This window comes from Elephantulus edwardii, unplaced genomic scaffold, assembly GCF_000299155.1.
Source record: "Elephantulus edwardii isolate Elephantulus edwardi_28Jun2011 unplaced genomic scaffold, EleEdw1.0 scaffold00186, whole genome shotgun sequence".
NCBI classification, from domain to species: Eukaryota; Metazoa; Chordata; class Mammalia; order Macroscelidea; family Macroscelididae; genus Elephantulus; species Elephantulus edwardii.
In genome coordinates, this window is record NW_006399936.1 from 595,738 (window position 1) to 614,896 (window position 19,159).

The 19,159-nt window shown below is 42.1% G+C and overlaps 1 protein-coding gene across 2 annotated transcripts; it reads left to right on the top strand.

Annotated features, from left to right (window-relative positions):
* The first annotated feature begins 1,205 nt into the window (after nt 1–1,205).
* ZNF3 (zinc finger protein 3) lies at nt 1,206–11,380 on the top strand. 2 transcript variants are annotated; one of them, XM_006896498.1, is made up of 4 exons: nt 1,206–1,301; nt 8,237–8,316; nt 8,560–8,686; nt 10,314–11,380. In XM_006896498.1, the coding sequence occupies exons 2-4, from the start codon at nt 8,281–8,283 to the stop codon at nt 11,378–11,380; spliced, it is 1,230 nt and encodes a 409-aa protein (XP_006896560.1). In that variant the 5' UTR covers nt 1,206–1,301; nt 8,237–8,280. The 2 variants fall into 2 exon arrangements, with proteins under 2 accessions (XP_006896560.1, XP_006896559.1); XM_006896497.1 differs by lacking the exon at nt 1,206–1,301 and adding an exon at nt 6,485–6,539.
* Nucleotides 11,381–19,159: the final 7,779 nt, after the last annotated feature.

The following is a 19,159-nucleotide window of genomic DNA, read 5'->3' on the forward strand; positions in this document are numbered from 1 at the left end:
AAACCTGATCCCGAGTTTGTTTTTAAATTAAGGGAGAATACGCTCTAGATCATATTTTGGTTCCTGTGGATATGATTTAACCTTCTTTACCTTTAATTTGAAGTTGCATATGAGTATGATTTCAGGACTTGTCAAATACAGAGTGCGACAGAAGTGTCAGAACTGGTAAAGAAGCTTGAGAGTGGTGGTAGGTCGCCTGCTCTGACTTTTAGGTTAAAAATCCATCACCTGCCACTTTTACATGTGCAAGGATCTTGGGAAAACGAATGGGTTGGTTTGCTGGGGTATGTTTAATAAAAAGTCACACAGGAATTTCAGAGCACTTTCTAAATTTCAGGAGAATAATTTAATTTTAACAACTTAAAGGGGCATTTATACATAAACCCAACACAGCTTAATTTGGATGGAAGCATATTTTAAATAAGGCGAGTTTCTTATTTTGAAAAGCCTTGTTTCTTGCAGGTTTAGACTGGACACGTAGCACTTATTCTCCAAAAAAAAAATTCTAAGTAAAGGGAGTTCTGGTGGCCTAGTGGCAAGAAGCTGTGCTGCAATCTCGAAGGCACACGGTTCGAATCTACCAGACACTTTGCTGGAGAAGGAGCCAAACTCCTCAGTCTCTTCCTATGCCAGTCGGATCCGATTCAACAGTACACGAAAAAAACAAAAACAAACAAACAAAACAACAAAAAATTCTCAAGTAGAGCTGGTAGTTACCCCTATCCCCAAGGATGAGGCCCAAGGGTGGTGGACGGCCCGACCCGCACCAGCCACCAGGGACCGTGGCCTGCGAGCTCCTCTTTCCAGGTAGGAGGCGGGGACCGTGACCTGCAAGCTCCTCTCTGCAGGTAGGAGGCGGGGACCGTGGCCTGCGAGCTCCTCTCTGCAGGTAGGAGGCGGGGACCGTGGCCTGCGGGCTCCTCTCTGCAGGTAGGAGGCGGGAACGGTGGCCTGCGGGCTCCTCTCTGCAGGTAGGAGGCGGGAACGGTGGCCTGCGGGCTCCTCTCTGCAGGTAGGAGTACAGTGTGGCTGGAGCGCAGGTCTTCAGCCCTCGCAGCTCGAGTCGGAAGCCCTGAACTGACCTGAGTCACCAACGAGAGACAAGGACCTCCCCGTTTCCTAGAGAGAACAAGTGGGTGCTGAGACATCGGGGTGAGGTGGGCGGTGAAAAGGGCCGACCCGGAAGGGAAATTGCGAGAGCTTCCGTTCTTTGTTCTGTCCAGGGAGTGCGGGTTAGTGACAGGGTCCGGCAGGGCCTGGTCCGTGTCAAGCCCCCCTAATCACCCGTCCCTACCCTTAGGGTGAGTCTGGCGGCCCGTGGGGCTCGCGGTGACATGGAGACTGTGGTCGCTGGGGAAGGGGCTGGTGTCCGTGTCGCTGTGACCGGGACGGCGTGCGGGAGGCGCCTCTCAGCCCCCCCAAATGTAGACGCTCCCCTTCCCCAGGGAGTCCCCTCCCAAGGGGAGCTTGCAGCCAAGGGCGGAAAGGGGGCTCTGGATCGTGTTTTTGCTTAACTCGTGCTCATCTCGAGCATTTACAAGTCCCCGGAGAGGCGTCCTTCGTTCTCTTTAAAGCATCTAATGAGCCTAACTTAGAAGTTCTCCGAGGAGCTTATATTTGATATTAACACGGTCATATGCCCAAGTAGGAGAGGAGATCTGTTTTCATTCGGACCCAAGAGTCAGAAAATCAGGGATTCTATACAAGTTAGTATCTTGGGTGGCGTGAGTGGTGTACGCAAATCCCCAATTTCCAGAAATAGAGCCGCAGAAGCGCCATACGTTAAGTTTTTTTAGGGGAAATGTACGAAGAGTGTGGGAGTCAGTGACTCGCATTTTCCATTGTATTAGATACCCACTTGATTTGGAAGTGTAAGAGGGGAGTCCCACAGAAGCATGATGGTACTTGAAATCTTTAGGACCCTCCGGGGAACTCAAGGTATTTATCTTCGAGAGATGAGGTGTCTAGAGGATGAGCATCATTTGGTTTCAAGTTCTTGATGATCAGTCGTGTAAAGGAGAGCATGACAGTCATTGAAGGCTCAAGGAGACTGTCAGTTTAACATTGGAAAAATCTTGTGGTTAAACTGCATCACTGAAGGAGGTGAGCTCATCAATGAGCCGCCTCATAGAAGTAGGGGAGCTTATCTGGCGAGTTATCTGAATGAACCCTACAGTCTTGAGTTTCTTACTCAGGATAGGAGATTGACCTGAAGAAAACGTCTTTCCCTGCTTACAGGTGCCAGTTGAGATGGTCTTTATCAGTATTTTTAGTCTGTGCTGCTGATTAGCTTTTGTTTTTCTTATCTAAATATCCAGATTAGAAGTTACTTTTACATGAATATTTAAAATGTCCTTTTTAAAAATAAATCATACAGCTTTGGCATCAGCGACGGTCAATATTCCCAGAAACTTGAACAGAGGCTGTCAAATTCCCAGAAACTACTCCTTTCTAACCCCAAAGAAGGCAAGAACGCAGCAGGTAAAGCTTTCCATGACTTGCGTGCGCTACCTGGTTATGTGTGTCTGCTCAGGACCAGCTCCTCGACGTGAGCTTGCAGGAGAGGAGGGGAAGAGCTTTGACTTAAAGCTCTAGGGGCACGGTAGAAATTGGATCAAGTATGTAACATTGGTTACTGATCTAGACACTGGGGTCTATGCCTTTGCATTTGAGCTTGGGCTAACTCAGCCTTGAGGAGGGAGGGATCCCTTTTCCTCTAGCGTTTGAGACTTGGACTGTGAAAGCTGATTTGTTGGGTTGTCTGCTCATAAGTAACCCTAGAAGGCAGAGAGGTGGTTGAGAATAGGGAAATGGCTGGGACAGTTGAAGGAGCACAGCAAGATGATGGTAATGAAAGAGGACATCACTTTGACCACCAGTGGGTCTGTCTCATGCCTGCTCTTGGTACCTTTCACCTGTGTAATGTTACTGATGTTGAGCTTCTAGACCCTCTTAATGCTTACGTGATAATTTCCCTGAACTTCCAGTGATACTTGTGCATTAATTCAGGCAGAGTGCCTCCCCTTTCTATGCCTTGTTATAATACAGTAATTTGTAGAAAATCTGTCATGGACCTCTCCAGAGTACCAAAGAGCAATGATGTCAGTCTGGAGACTAAGGTGTACCCGATCTGACCCATGGTTTTTGCAGCTACTTACTGTGCATCAGAGAGCTAGAGAATGACTAAGTAAGATAGGAGAAGAATCAATGGCTTTGAGTTGTGATACTGGAGAAGAGTATTGAACATACCATGGACTGCAAAGAGAACAAACAGGTCTGTTCTGGAGAGGGTGAAACCAGACTGCTCCTCTGAGGCAAGGATTCTTAAGCTCTGTCTCACATACTTTGGGACCATCCTTGGAGATCATGCGTGGAAGGCTGGAGGAGCAGCACAAGAGAGGAAGACCTGGATGATATGGATTGATTCAGTGACTGGGGTAATGGGATGTGTTGGAGACAATGAAATTGGCTCAAGATAGAGCAGTATGTAGTATATAGGGTTGACTGCACATACAACAGTCTTGTAATGAAACAGATAAGTTTTTCTATTCCTCATTTATTTTTCTTTCTTTTTTTTTACATTTTTTTTTTGTGTGTACCATCAAATCAGATCTGACTGGTTCAGGAGGAGATTGCCTCTCCTTCTCCAGCAGAGCGTCTGGTGGATTCAAACTAAACTGCGTACCTCTAGGACTGCAGTGCAGCTTCTTGCCTAGTGGCCACCAGAGCTCCCTTCAGTTTTTTTTTCTTAATACAGTGTGTTAAAATTGAGTGTCTTGTTCCTCAACTAATGTTTGTAGTATGATCAAGTGAATAAGCAAATGAAGAGAGTAGATAGACAAAATGCAGGAATTTTTTTGGTTTATTTTCCCTATGCACTTGTTTAATTATAAAGACACTGCTGGATGCTGAACCAATTCTAGATTTATTGATTTTGGTCTCTAACCTTCAAATGTGAAGGGAAACTTCTTGAGATTTAGACATTAGTCTGGATACTGATATTTTGTCCACTAGTACTATATTGTTGTTAGGTGCTGTCATAGAGGACTCATAGAGACCAAATAATTACCGGAGTAAATGGAGAGTGGGAGAAGTTAGTTAGTAACAAAAAGGGAATAACAGAGTCTTCTGGTGGGAGTTCTTTTCCCTCCCCCAGTATTGGTCACTCCCTCTAGGACTTATTTTCTGAATGAGATTTATCAGGAGAGGAAGTAAAAAGAAGGCTGCGAGGACTAGATCCTGGTGAATCACTACACTTAACCCTGTTTAATGAGACTACCACAGACACCCCAGAAATACCCCGAGTTCCTCATCTCCACCCCATCTTTGGCTGAGACAAAGCAGCAAATTGTCTTAGAAAGAAGGGGGTAGTAGAAGGAATTTTTATACAAGTGGGCCCAGTGAGACAGTGGTGATGTCTCTCCAGAGTGATTAAAATGAGAGCTTTCTTTGGGCTCTTCTAAAGCTGACACACTGTAGTCTTCAGTATGGATTGAGGCTCAATATCAAGAAGACAAAGATTCTCACCACTGCACCAATTGGCAGCATCAGGATGGATGGTGAAGAGATTGAGATTGTTAACAACTTTAGTCTGCTCGGCTCCACAGTTAACACTCTTGGCACCAGTAGCCAGGAAATTAAAAGACGTATTGCCATGGGAAAGTCTGCTGTTAGGAACCTCTCCAAAGTACTGAAGAGCAATGGTGTCTCTCTGGAGACTTAAGGTGCGTCTGATACAGGCCATGGTCTTTGCAATCACTTGTTAGGCATCAGAGAGTTGGACAATGACTAGGGAGGATAGAAGGAGAATTGATGCCTTTGAGCTGTGGTGCTGGAGAAGAGTATTGAGGTACCATGGACTAAGAAAACAAACAGATTCATCCTTGTGAGGGTTAAACCGGGAGGCTCCGTCTAACATACTTTGGACATGGGTGGAGGGGCAGCGTAGGAGGGAAAGGCCCTCTGTGAGGTGGATTGATTCAGTGACGGGGTAATCGGGATGGTTGTGTTGGAGGCTGTGCGATTGGCACAGGATAGAGCAGGATTTAGGGCTGTGGTACATAGGGTTGCTATGAGTCGCAAGTGACTCGACGGCACATAACAACAATAACAACAACTAAGTGCCTTCAGGCCACTTCTAACTCACAGCCACTTTGTGTAGAACAGATGAAACTCTGACCAGATCCTCACAGGTCACAGTTGTAGCCCATTGTTGTAGATATTTTATCCATCTCATTGAGGTCTCCCTCTTTTTCTGTGATGCCCCACCTCCCAAGTCTTTCTCCAGTGATTGGTCCTTCCTGATGTTATGTCCTGAGTGTGGGAGACAAAGTGTCAGCATCCTTGTTTCTAAGGAGTGTTCTGACTGTATTTTTTCCAAGACAGCTTGCTTTGTTCTTTTGACAACTGTGGTGTACTCAGTATTTTTTTAACATGCCACAATTTGTGTCAGTTCATTTGGAAGACCCTTTTTCATTGTCCAGCTTTCAAATACATATAAAATGACAGAAAATATCATGGCTTAGGTATGCACACCTTAGTATTTAAATCTGTTTTTTTAACACATTTGCCCTGTGCAGTAGTACCCTTTTCCATTTCCTGTCTGCTACTTTGATGGGTATTGATTTTTTTTTAAAATTTAAGAAGAATGAAAGGGAGCTCTGGTGGCAAGAAGCTGTGCTGCAGTCTTGAAGGCCTGTGGTTCATATCCATCAGATGCCCCGCTGGAGAAGGAGGGGCAGTCTCCTCCAGTCAGATCTGACTTGACGGTACACAACAACAACAACAAGAATGAAATTCTTCATAACTTCAGTTTTTTATCATATTTCATGTTTATGGGTCTTGTAAGTAATTTTGCTTTATGTTCAGGTATAAGGATAACATATCAAATTAATGAAACAATTAGAAACTTAAGCTGTTCTCTCCTACCACTTGTAATATTTATTGGTTTATATGGTCTGCCCCTCCCCAAATATTATGAAAACTTGATGTGGTAACATGTGCTTTTGAGTATTTGAAACCACATTCTTCTCTAGTTGATCTTTTCCCCTTTACATTATCCAAGCTTTTTAGTGCACCTGATAATTTTCACTTTCAGTATCTGCTTAGTATTTTACCCTGTCAGTGGCATTATTTGGCTTTATTATTTCCTCAATTTTTGTTAGAAATATCACTTAGTGTGGGGCTAGAACTACAGATGAGATGTTGTTGGGGATCTTAAGGCTCGTTTCAGGGAGTAAGTGCATAGACTCGCCAGGATCTAAACAACTACTCCCAATTGTTGTTTGTTCTAACTATTCTGGAATATTGACTAAAATGCCAGTTCTCCTCTTTCTTTATTCAGAAGTTTTGTATTGTTTTTATTTGTAATCTTTTTGAACTTTGGACTTTTGCTTCTGCAGTGCTTCTCTGTTCTCATCCAAAGCCTGTTTCCTGCGGAGTCTGCACACAGGAGACCAGAGTGCCAGAACTCCTAGCCCTACCCATGGACACTCAGGCTGACCACGTATCTCAGGAACCTCACGGCCTGCTTGAGAGTGGTGAGGAAGAAGGACTCATGCGCTCTTTTATTCAGTCCCTTAGTGAATTCTCTTACACACCAGATTCTAAGTTGTTGTCAGGTACTGCAGAACCTAACACTGCCCGTTCTCCTGGACCTTCCTCAGAGTTGTTGCAGCTCACAGCTGCAGCCACTGTGTCAGTCTACCTCACTGTCAGTCTTCTTTTTTTGATGATCATTTACCAAGCATGATGTCCTTTTCCAGAGACTACTTCCATTTGGCACTATGTTTAACGTATTTGAAATGAAGTCTTGCCGTTCTTGCTTCTAAGTAGCATTCTGACTGTCTGTCTGCCAAGATAGATTTGTATGTTCTTTGGGCAGTCCACGGATTATTTAATGCTCTTTGCCAACATTAATTCAGAAGCATCAGTTCTTTTTTTGTCTCCCTTATTCATGCAACTTTTCATGGTTTGGGTCAAGTGCACATCTGTCCTCTTGGTGACAGGTAGACTGATACACCAGTGGTGAAGATACCAGAGTATGCACTTGTTGGACTGTAGAGCTGGAACCGACCCATAGTTGACCCTCTGGTGGGTTTTCAGAGGCAGGTAATTGCACAGGAGGAAATTTCCTTTCTTTCTCTCATGGAGCAGCTGGTGGCCTCGAACCAGTGCCTTCAGGATTGCAGCACAGCTTCTTGCCACTAGAACACCAGAGCTCAGAGTATGCACTATTATTGTTGTTAAGTGCCATCGAGTTGTAGACGACTCATAGCGACCTTCTGAACGAAAGACCTGAACACTTGCATAACCTTCATCGTTTCTCCAGAGGCAAGCAATTTGGGAAGTGGATGCCACTCCTGCTTCCAGGCTTATTTAATTGGGGAGTTCTGCCAAACACTGTCCATCCTGGGTAACCATTATCACATTTGACACATTAGTGTCAAACTGTTCAGCATCACAGGAACCCCGAGTTACCTCTTTACAGCAAATGGACAGACCCGTGCTATGCCACTTAGAATAATGTTTGACCCAAAACAATTAAAACCGGCCTGAGGGCCAAAGACTAAAATTACCCACCCTTGACTTGGTAGCATCACATTCTGTCCACTAGGCCAACTGAGCTCTCTCTATGTTGAGAGTATGCACTAGAATATAAAATAAATGGGAAATGTTACTTGCCGTTTTTCAGCTCATAACCTAATAGAGGAGGCTAACAGAACCAGTAATTAATATATAGCTTTTGGGGGTTTTTCAATAGCTGAGGCACTTCTAAATAGTGTGGGTACCTAATGCAGGCTTTAGAAAACTGTGGCAGTCAATGAATTACTTTTGTCATGCACCCTGTAACTAAGGCATAGCTTGTGTTTTGAGCCTGATATTAGTGGGAACTTTTGAGAATTATTTTATAGTTCACAGGCAGGGGGGAGGGGAGGGATAGACTTGACAAATTTTGCCCAGGCGCAGTGGACGGACAAAGACAGCACTTCGTAAATTGTGTTGAGAGAAGAATAACTGGGGAGAAAGGAAGGGACGTAGTGTAGATTGGGAGACCAAGAATAGCAGAATTTTGGATGTCCCTCCTCAGGCAGCATCTGTTGTTAACGTCTTTAATAGCTACAAAGAAGTGAACTAAAAATGTAAGAAAGTGGGTCCAAGATCTGTCAATCTAGAAATTGACACATTGGAACCTAAAAAGCAGACTTACTCATGGGCCTTTTTATTGTCCCATCAGCTCTTCCTTCGAAAGTTCCTGGCAAGGACAGTTTAGGGAATGAGATGTTAGCCGCCGCACTCCTAAAGGCCAAGTCCCAGGTAAGTTAGGACTTTATCTTTCTTTTTTTGTGGAAATTTTTTCTGTGTGGATACCCTGTTCAGTAGCATCACATTGAATTCCTGCTAAGGGAACTTTATAGTGTCTTGGACTCTGGCTTCTTCCACCCTCATCTCTTTACCCCTACAGTATCTATCATTCATTCCATCACAAATTATTTTTTGTTGTTGCCTATTCCATCCCTTCCCCCAAAACTGCATGCAAGAACTTATATATTGTTTCAGGAGTTGGTGACATTTGAGGATGTAGCTGTCTATTTTATCCGGAAGGAGTGGAAACGTCTAGAACCAGCACAGAGGGACCTCTACAGGGATGTAATGCTGGAGAATTATGGGAATGTGTTCTCACTAGGTAAGGAGTTAAACTTTCTCAACATTTGTTTCCTTGTAACAATCTAGCCACTACCAATAGTAAACTAAGGATAGACATAGTCTAAGAAAAGTTTAACAATCATAACTCACACTTGTAATTTGTAGTTTATAAAGACCTTTCATATGCACTCATTTATTCCTCACAGTAACAGCAAATGGGGTAGTTCGTACTTATCTTACAGATGAGGAAGGCGAGGTTAGAGATCTTAGATGCTTTATCTATGGTTATATCATTGGTGAGTTGAGAGCTTGGCTTTGTTCCTTTAACTCTCAAATCCACCACTTTTCCATTTTTCAAGATTGAAAATGTAATCCCACAACTCTACTAAAGAAGCAACATATTGGGATCCCAGAATGTGTGAGGTGCTGCACTGTGGACATGCTGGGACTCTTTACCTGCCTATCTCTCTGGCCAGTAACCTCTGTGCACCTGTTGCTTGTTCGGGACCTAGTGCCGGTTCTACTTTCACAGACCTTTAAACTTGTTTTAGGGAGAACTTCTTACTCTTTAGGATGTGGATTTAATTCTTTGTTGTGCCCTCCACTTGCACTGAGCAAATTTTCCTGAGTGACACCAGAGGCTCCTCCTCCTAGCTCCCATTTAAGACCTCCCTATGAATTCCTTTCCTGTTTCCGGCAGATGCTGGGTCTGGGATTGAGCTCCGGGTCTGCTCAGTATGAGCAGTATAAACCTCCTGTCCCATGTCTGTCCCCGTGAGCAGGATTTCCATTTCTGAGTCTTGAATGATCTCTCAGCTAGAGTGAGAGGAAGAACCAAGGGTCCTGGGTTTGAAGGGAACTGAGAACAGAGAGGTCCTGAGAGGTGCCTGCTCAGGTGAGGGAGAAACAGCTATTTCTGTCCCTAACACTGGCTACTTTGTCTTTACTTTTTAAAATATTGATAAAGTTTATAACTATCTCAAACTTTCACTCTAATCTATACCTGAAATTCCTTTTAGAAGCCCCAAGATAGGGAAGACAGAGAAGTCAGTGTGGAGCTTGCTAGCCTCATTCACGGGAACATAGTTCAGGTCTAGCACCCAGAGATAGACTAAACTCTCTGGACTTGGTACATGTGGCTTGAGCATAGATAGGATTATTCTTTCCACTTGCACTGTAGGGGTCAGGTCGTCTTCATTATGACCCTCTACTCTACTGTTTCTTCCACCCTTCCCTGCTTTTCTCATCAATGATCTTTATTTAGGTTTTTTGTGTGTTTACTCTTATAATTTTAAAACTGTTATTGCACGTCTTTTATCTCTAAAGTGTTAACTGGAGACCTTGTTCCTTCATTCAACAATATATCCTTCCCTCCTTCTCTGCCTGAGCCAGCCTCCCGCTCCTTGCATAATCAGCTTTGTGTTTTCTTTTCTTTCTCTTTTCTCTTTGATTTTGCTTCCTGTCCTTCTCTTCCGCTTTTTCTCAGCTCAGTTAACTTATATCGCCTTAGCTACACACATATCGGACAGGCCTTTTTGGAGGCATGTAAAAGCACGTGTTCCTAGCATTGCAAATACTAGTCACTTAATTATCTTTTCCTCTGGTTTTTATTCTTTCCTAAGGAGCAAGTGACATTTGCTTTTTTTCTTTTCTTATCCTTGCGCCAGATGGAGAGAACAGAAGTGAGAATGATCAAGACATTTCTGAAGAAACAGGAGCACAGGGTGTGCTCTTGGGAAGATTCCAGAAGGGTATTTCTCAGGGTCTTAAGTTTGATGAAGCCTTTGAACAAGAAGTCAGTCTAAAGCAGCAGCTGGAGAACGCCTCTGGGGCAAAACTGACTAGGAAGATACAAGGTTTCCGTCAAGTGGAAGCAGAGGGGAAGCTAACCCACGTGGGAGAGAGAAGTGAGAAATATGATTTGGGGAATAGCTTCACTGTGAGTTCCAACCATATTTCACATCAGAGACTCCCTATGGGAGACAGACCCCACAAGTGTGATGAATGTAGCAAGAGCTTTAATCGAACTTCAGACCTTATTCAGCACCAGAGAATCCACACTGGGGAAAAGCCTTATGAATGTAACGAATGTGGGAAGGCCTTCAGCCAGAGCTCACATCTTATTCAGCACCAGCGAATCCACACTGGCGAGAAACCTTACGAATGTAATGACTGCGGGAAGACCTTTAGCTGTAGCTCTGCTCTTATCCTTCATCAGAGGATCCACACTGGAGAGAAACCGTATGAATGTAATGAATGTGGGAAGACCTTTAGCTGGAGCTCCACCCTTACTCATCATCAGAGAATCCACACTGGAGAGAAGCCCTATGCTTGCAATGAGTGTGGGAAAGCCTTCAGCAGGAGCTCCACCCTTATTCATCATCAAAGAATTCACACTGGAGAGAAGCCCTATGAATGTAACGAGTGTGGGAAGGCCTTTAGCCAAAGCTCTCACCTCTATCAGCACCAGAGGATCCACACTGGAGAGAAGCCCTACGAATGTATGGAATGTGGAGGAAAGTTTACCTACAGTTCAGGCCTTATTCAGCATCAGAGAATCCACACAGGGGAAAATCCCTATGAATGTAGTGAATGTGGGAAAGCTTTCAGGTATAGCTCAGCTCTTGTTCGCCATCAGAGAATTCACACTGGAGAGAAGCCTTTGAATGTAATCAGCGTGAGCAAAAGTTCTCTCAGAGACACTGCTGAATTCAACATCCAAGAATCTACATGAAGGAGCGCCATGTACATGGTTTCCTAACTTAAGAATCTAAAGAGTTCCTGCCTTACAGCTTAGGATCCAACTCATACCTTTCACTTTAGCAAGTGGCAAATTAGGAAAACTATTCATTAGTGAGCAGCCACCTAGTAAACTTTCCCAGAGTAATACCAGCCTTAAAAAACCAGGAGGCAAGCAACACACTGAGTGGTGGGACTAGAGAGAAGCCAAGAGCTAATCACTCATTTTGGGAGCGTTTGCACTAAACCAGTTTTCGCACCAGGGGAGCCTTTCTTCCCAAGGTGGGCATGGAAGCACAGTAAAGAAAAAAGGATACCTGGGTTGGAGTTAACAGCACAATGGAAAGTTAACAGACCTATTCTTTGTTAGGAAGGAGAAGTTACATTTCAAAGACAGTCTTCCCATTTCAGCTTTGTGCTTTGATAGGAATGTGCTGTTTTGTTTCATAATGGCATTAATTATGAAAATCTAATGCTCAGATAAATATTTTATGGAGGGAAAAGGAAAAAAACCCACACCCCAGCAACACAAAGCTCAAGAAAAGTTTCCCATGATGCCCCTAGTCCTTAGGGCTTTTGGAGCAGCTAGTTTCTAACGGCAGCCTTTGCAGTATCCTAAGAGAATGCTTTGTTCTATCCTGCGATATGTCCAGGAAATTCAACTAGTCTAACTGGAAGGTAGAGTATCAGAAACACTTATTAGCATTGGTATCTGTTTCCTTTTTTTCTCCCTCACCCTCACCATGCCTGTTAGAAAAGTGATTTACTCCAAATCCCTGGTTTCAGAGAATGCTTTTAAGGCACTTAAGTAGCCTTGCCCTCTGTCAGCTATGATAACTAGCCCTGGACCTCTCCTGATTGTTCAATAGCTGAGAATGAATACAAATAAAAGAGTAAAGACCCAAAGAAAGAAGGCTCAGACCCAAGCCTGAAGCAGGGCTCTTAGCTGGGTTAGCATGGAGCGCCCTGAGTTCTTCTGGCAGGAGGGATGATTTTATTATGTTTCCCCAGTCCTGTCCGTCCTGTAGAACACATGAAGTGCACTATTAAACAAAATAGTTTTTCAGAAGGAGAGATTGAGTGTGTTTTTATGCAGGGGCCAAATTTATTTTTGGTAAAAGAGGAAACCATCACTGTAAATGGAATATTTAAAACTTAACCTTTGTAATTTCCCCCCAGACACAAATAAGGCATCCTTTCCCCTTTAAGACTCTAGTATTCCTCTTAGCGATTCGTCACACTATCTCAAGCCCTTATAAAGTCACTTTGTTAAATGACTTCTGACTTAGCTACTCAGTTAGACCAAAGCTCAGTTTTTAAGAGTACATTCCTCTACAAGAGTGCCCTTCATAAAACCAGACACAAGTTCAAGAATTCCCAGAACACCTTGTTTCTGATGGCTGCCTCCAAATTCAGGGATTCCCACTACCCTCTCAGGTGTGATAGTTTGCCAGAATGACTGACAACTCAGGAAAGCACCATTTGTTTTATTATAGCAAAAAGATTTTTTTAAAGAGCCAGCCAAAGAGCGATGCAGAAGAGTGAGGAGAAGATCTGAAATGGAAACCTCCCTCTCTTATCCTTTTCCCGTGGAGTCAGAATGCATTTACCTGTATGATGACTAGGATGCACATCAATATATGAAGAGTACTGTCAATTAGAATCTCACCCAAGCTTTGGTGTCCAGAGTTTTTATTGAAATGTTATGAGGATACAGTTGATTGAATCATTAGTTTCTTGACTGAACTCAAGTTCTTTCCTGAAGTTGGGTGAATAAGTAATGGTGGGTTTTCCGTGTCAGTGCTGAACAGAAATTGTTCAAAGTGAAACAGGCTTTAATTGGTGGGTTGGTTGAGTTTGAGCGTACCATAGTGTGAAATGATAAAATATGTCTGCATTCTGAAGATCATGTGTGCTTTGTACACAGAAAAATAAGAATGATGTGACCACAATCTTGGGGGTTAGGATTACAAAACAAAGTTTTGTAAGGTTAGCTAATCTGCTTTCTAACAGACTTCTTGGAGTGAGCCTAGCAAATGATTCTCTGAAATACATATACATTCTTCTGGGGTATGCAGTGCAAGCATTTCACCAGTACCATTCTGCTAAAATGTTTCTCCAGCAACAACATCCTTGTTTGCTGAGGGTGACTGATTTCACCAAAAAAATTGTATATGTCACAAGGCTGTACAGGACAGATGTGAAGCAAGTCTGTAAAGGAGGATAAAGTCCCAAGAGAACAGTTGTGTCTTGGAAGTAACAGCCAGAGTGCAGCTCAAAGGAGAGATGAGGATTTTTCTTGAGTTCTCTGGGCATATTACCAGGAGGGACTGGTTCCTGATGAAGGACATCATGCTTGGAAAAGTGGAGGATCAGCAAAGGAGAGAGGGACCCTCAAGACAGATCAGTCACAGAGACTGCAACAATGGGCTTAAGTACAGCAGAAATGATGTAGTTGGAAGTGGACCAGGAAGGGGTTCTAATTATAGTCCCTGAGTTGACAGCACCTAACAAAACTGAATTTCAAATACTGAGCTTTGATTCAGGTCAGGGTTAGTGTTCAGATGTGCCAAGCACTGAAGTTCTACAGGACCTCACACTTTGCTTCTACTGATCATGAGTCTCAAGATTTTTTAAATGACCATTGTAAGGTGCTTCATATGGACTAATTGGAAGTCTTGATGGTTGCTTATTGAGGTTTTTTTTAAGGTAAAAATGAGAGATTAGAAAGCTAAGTTCCAAAGGAAAGGATGAACCTTCCTCTTTGAAAGGAAATACAGAGGAAGCATCGTCAATAAGATCTCAAGACAGTACCTGTTCTACCAAGAGGAGAGTTTAGTAGTCATAGCTGAGCACCACCAGTTAAGCGTGCTTTTCACTTTGCCATAGTTTAAACACTGCTGCTGTCACCTTTTGACTGGGGTACATGAGAGGAGGTCATATTTGGAGGAACAACTTTGCATGATGAAAACAAGTGTGAAAGCAATATAAGAATTTCTGAGCAGCACAGGCCTGCATAGCAAAGGATTTAGTAGTTTGGTTATTGACATTTCATAAGACATTTGATCATGCCTAAAATCACAATAATTAAGATGATTAAATTTGTAGTATAGAATAATCAAGAGCCAATCAATACCACTCGGTAGCTTTTTGGGTTAAGATTTCCAAATCACTGGTCCAGCGTGTCCTTTTATCACAGGAATGAATGGTTTAAAAGATAGCACGGAGACTAAAGTCCACTGGCCCCTCATATTAACATCCATCTAGGTGCAATGCCTACAGAGTTAATTTTTTGTTTGGTTTTGTAAAAGTGGGATAATTGTAAAAAGATACCATAAGGAGCACCAAAACCAAACCCGAGACCCCTGACTCCTAATAACCTATACAACAGAGTTGAACACAGAACCATCTGAATTATTTTAGGGTTACTAAGGCTGCAAAGCTTCATGCAAGCAGACTGCCTCATCTTTTCCCTGTATGTTTAATCACTTAGCTTTAGGTTAGTAGCAGGATTTGTTAACCATGATGCTATAAGGATTACAGACCATGTGATTTTTGGAAAAATTGTGTGGGAAGGCACAATGGTTTGATTTGCTCAAATCCATGTTTAATATGTTACAAACACCTTATAGTCCCTTATCAACGATTTGAGTCTAGTAGAGGAGGGAGGTGCAATCTTTATGCAATCCTCATTCCTTTGCCTCTAGATAAAATACCTGAGGGAATTCTCCATGTTAAGACTAATTAGCAAATAGACCAAACATGAACATCTGTGCATCATGCACAGCAAGCTTGTCACATGGCCTGGCTTGGTATTAATGGGTTGAGTATGGTATTGAGGTTGGGCTAACAATCTAGGAGAATTCCATAGTCTAATGTGGGTGGTTCTTAGCACTGAGTTGAAATTGACTCATAGTTGACCTTCCTGTTTTCAAGGCACAGGAGGAGAAAAACCATCTTTCTCATGGAGCACCTGGTAGAAGTGAATTGCATACCTTTGGATTGGCAGCACAATTTCTTACCACCAGTCCACCAGAGCTCTCTTGTCTAATGTGTATGACTCTCTAAAAGATTAGGTTAACCACAGTATTGGGTATAAACGATAATTCAGTATAGGGAATCCTAATGAATTTGGGTTTTGGTGTTCAGATTGTGGAGAGGAATGACATATCCAACATGCAGTCAAATTACTTTCACTGGCTACTGGTTGGCATCATTTAGCAAAGATATTTTATCTCCCTGTGTTAATGGGAATGATGAAAGCAATAAAAACTTAATGACTTCATAGTGAAGAAAAACTACCCAAGAATAATTAATAGCTAAAGTTAAGTTTCTTTGATCATACGTGTAAGAAAAAAAATTTATCAATAAAACCACTGTGTAATGAGGCAATTAGGATAATTATTAGGTAAAATCCAAATGTTCTGTTAGTTGCATGGAGACAAAATTTACCATCATGAAATAAAATCTCAACAACGGAGTACTGGGAATAACGTAAGAATAGCTACAATTATAAAGCAAAGTTCAAAGATTCCAGGAAGATGCATGAAGTATTGTTTCATGGTTGGGATTAGTGGTTTTAGCTTGGACGTTTCCTGCTTTTGGCCAATGAAGTATTCTAAAGGGGTTTTCTGAACTCTAGAAAGTTGTCTGTGAAAGTGCCTTAACGTTCTCTCTACTTCAGCCAAGACCTAATTCTCTTTTAACTTGGCAGCACCTGGGTTAGCTAGCAATCCATAATGTTGTCTTTTATAGCCAGAGTCCAAGGGATCATTTAAATAATACTTTTTCCAGTCTACAGAAGGCTCTTGGTGCAAGGTTGTTGGTGGGGGCTGTTGAGTGGGAACCAACTCATAGCTGACCTTCCATTGTGTCTTTAGAGGCAGTTAACTGCACAGGAGACTGCCCATTTTCCATATGGAGCAGCTAGTGGATTTGAAACATGTGTCTTTGGGATAGTGGCTCAGGTTACTTTTTTAAAAAAACAAAAACCCCAACCAACCAACAAACCAGTAATCCCAACTTCTGAGAAGTATTATTTGGAAAATTGCCGTAGCGATTGGCAATATTTTAATAACTTACTGAGCAGTATTAGTCAGTGTGAGCAGTAAAATATTGGAGGGCCTTAGGCCTTCTAGTAAGTTATTCACGTGGGATAAGTATCAGGACCAAATGGTATTGATCTTAAAGACTCTACTTCCCGGCGCTGGCTGAAAATCGCCTGTGACTTCATCCATAGCCACTGGTGAGAGTCAGCGCCCAGAGCCATCAGGGGCTTTAAGCTCCTTGTCCACTGCTGTGGTGTGGACTGCTGAAACCCAGGCCCCGACAGGCACCTGGGGTTGGGGGGGAACCCAGACTCTACTTCATGCTCTGCTGGAGAAGGAGGGGCAGTCTTCTGTACCAGTCAGATCCAATTTGACGGTACACACACACTTCTTTTTTTTTTAAAAAAAAAGACTACTTAAAGGTAAATTCAGAGATTTACAACATTTAGCCAGTGGATTTTATTACATAATTTTCATTTTCCACAAGACCAGAGGACTGTGGATGTTATAAGCAGTATAATATCTGAAAAATTGGAAATGATTTGCCATATTTGTCTAGTAATGCATGTTTCCCTGTTGCAGTTTTTCAAGTAGGAAAGATAGTTCCAAGATGGGTTTTGGCTATAGAGGTTGCAGTACTAAAACATCTGCCCAATGTAAAAATCTGCAAATCATTCTTATGTATTTGTAGCATTGACTCTTTGATTTTCCTTTGTCACTGTCCAATTTTTAGCAGCACAGACTTGGATCAGGCACACTTTAGTCTTTCCACTGGCATTGTTGCTCTTGATCACTTTAAAATGATCCTTGACAGCATATTTTCCCAGTGCAACATGTCTTTTGATCTTCTGACTGCTGGTACCATGGTTATTGATTGAAGAACCAAGTAAAAGGAAATAATCTACATAAATCTTTTCTGCATCTATCATGATAATGCCTAGTGGTCCAATGGTGAAGATTTTTATTTTCTTGATGTGGAGATGTAACTTATGTTGAAAGCTGGCTGTAATCTTGTTCACTTTCTGCAAGCAAGATTATGTCTTCTTCATAATCTAGGCTGTTGATGAGTTTTCTCTCCAATTATGCCACATTCTTCTTCATATAGTACAGCTTCTCAAATTATTTTCTTAACATACAGAATGAATAGGCATAAAGAAACAATAGAACCCTGAAGCACCCCTTTCCTGATTTAAAACCAAGCAGTTTCCTAGTTCTGTTTACGTACAACTGCTTCTTGGTCTATGAGCTTTACATGAGCACAATTGTTCTGAGACTCCCATTCTTCTCAATGTTATCTATAATTTGCTATGGACCACACAGTCAAATGCCTTTGAATAATCAATAAACACAAGTAAACATCTTTCTGGTATTCTCTGCTTTCAGCCAAGATTCATCGGACATCAGCAATAACCCTTGTTCCATGGCCTGTTTGAATACAGCTTGAATTTCTGGCCAGATCCCTGTGCGTGTACTATTCCAGTTGTTTTTTTAAAATTTTTATTTTATTCGTGTGTGTGTGTGTGTACCGTCAAATCGGATCTGACTGGTACAGGAGGAGATTGTCCCTCCTTTTCCTGGCAGAGCATCTGGTGGATTTGAACTGTGCACCTCTGGGGTTGCAGTGCAGTTTCTTGCCACTAGGCCACCAGAGCGCCCCTTATTCCAGTTGTTTTTAAATAATCTTCAGCAAGATTTTACTTACATGTCATATTGATATTGTTAATTTTCACACTGCTGGACCACTTTTTTAAAAGATATATCTTTGTGTTTTATTCACCATATGAAGACATTTGTGTGAATATATTCTTTTTAAAATGGGAATAAATAAGGACTTCTTCCAGTGAGTAGCCAGATTTTTGGGGCATAGACTGCTGAGCATGTCCAGGATTACATCTGTTGAAACAACTCAACTGGTAGTCTATCAATTCCTAGGACCTGTTTTTTGGCCAATGCCTTCAGTATAGCTTGAAGTTTTTCCTTTATTACCATTGACTCTTAATCAAAGGCTACTTCCTGAAGTGGACTGTTAACCAATTCTTTTTGGTCCAGTGACTCAGTATATTCCTTCCCTTTTCTTGTGACGGCTGCTTGCATCATCCAGTATTTTTACCCATAGAAATCTCTCAGTATTGCAACTCACAGCTTGAATTTGTTTTTTTTTTTTTATTTCAGATTGAGGAATGCCTCACATAGTCTTTTGGTTCTGTTAACTCTGGCTCTTTGCATATTTAATTATAACTTTGTTTATGAAGGCCGCTTCTGTTCAGCTCTCTTCAGCATTTCTTCTCTTTGTTTTGGCTTCTTGACAGTCTAATGCAATTTTCAGTTTATTCTGACACCATTTCGGTATTTATGTCTTTGATGGCATCCTACAACTTATCTCCATTCATTAGTGTTCAGTGCATCAAATCTATTATGAGATTTAAAAAAATAAATTGGGATAAATGCAAGATGATATTTTGGCTCTCATGTATTTAATTGTCTTCACCTTCAATTTGAACTTTAATATAACTGATGGTCTATTATACAAAGGGTGAGACCAGTATGAGGATAACTGACTCTACTAATTCTACAAAGACCTTTCCCCATCAACAGCATCCACAATACAAAACAATTTATATATGGTCTGACATAGGTGCCCATGCTTCTGCACTACCTCTATAAATTCCAACACCAATCTTATTGGGTCTTGAATATATTGTAATGACCACACAGATCTCACAGAT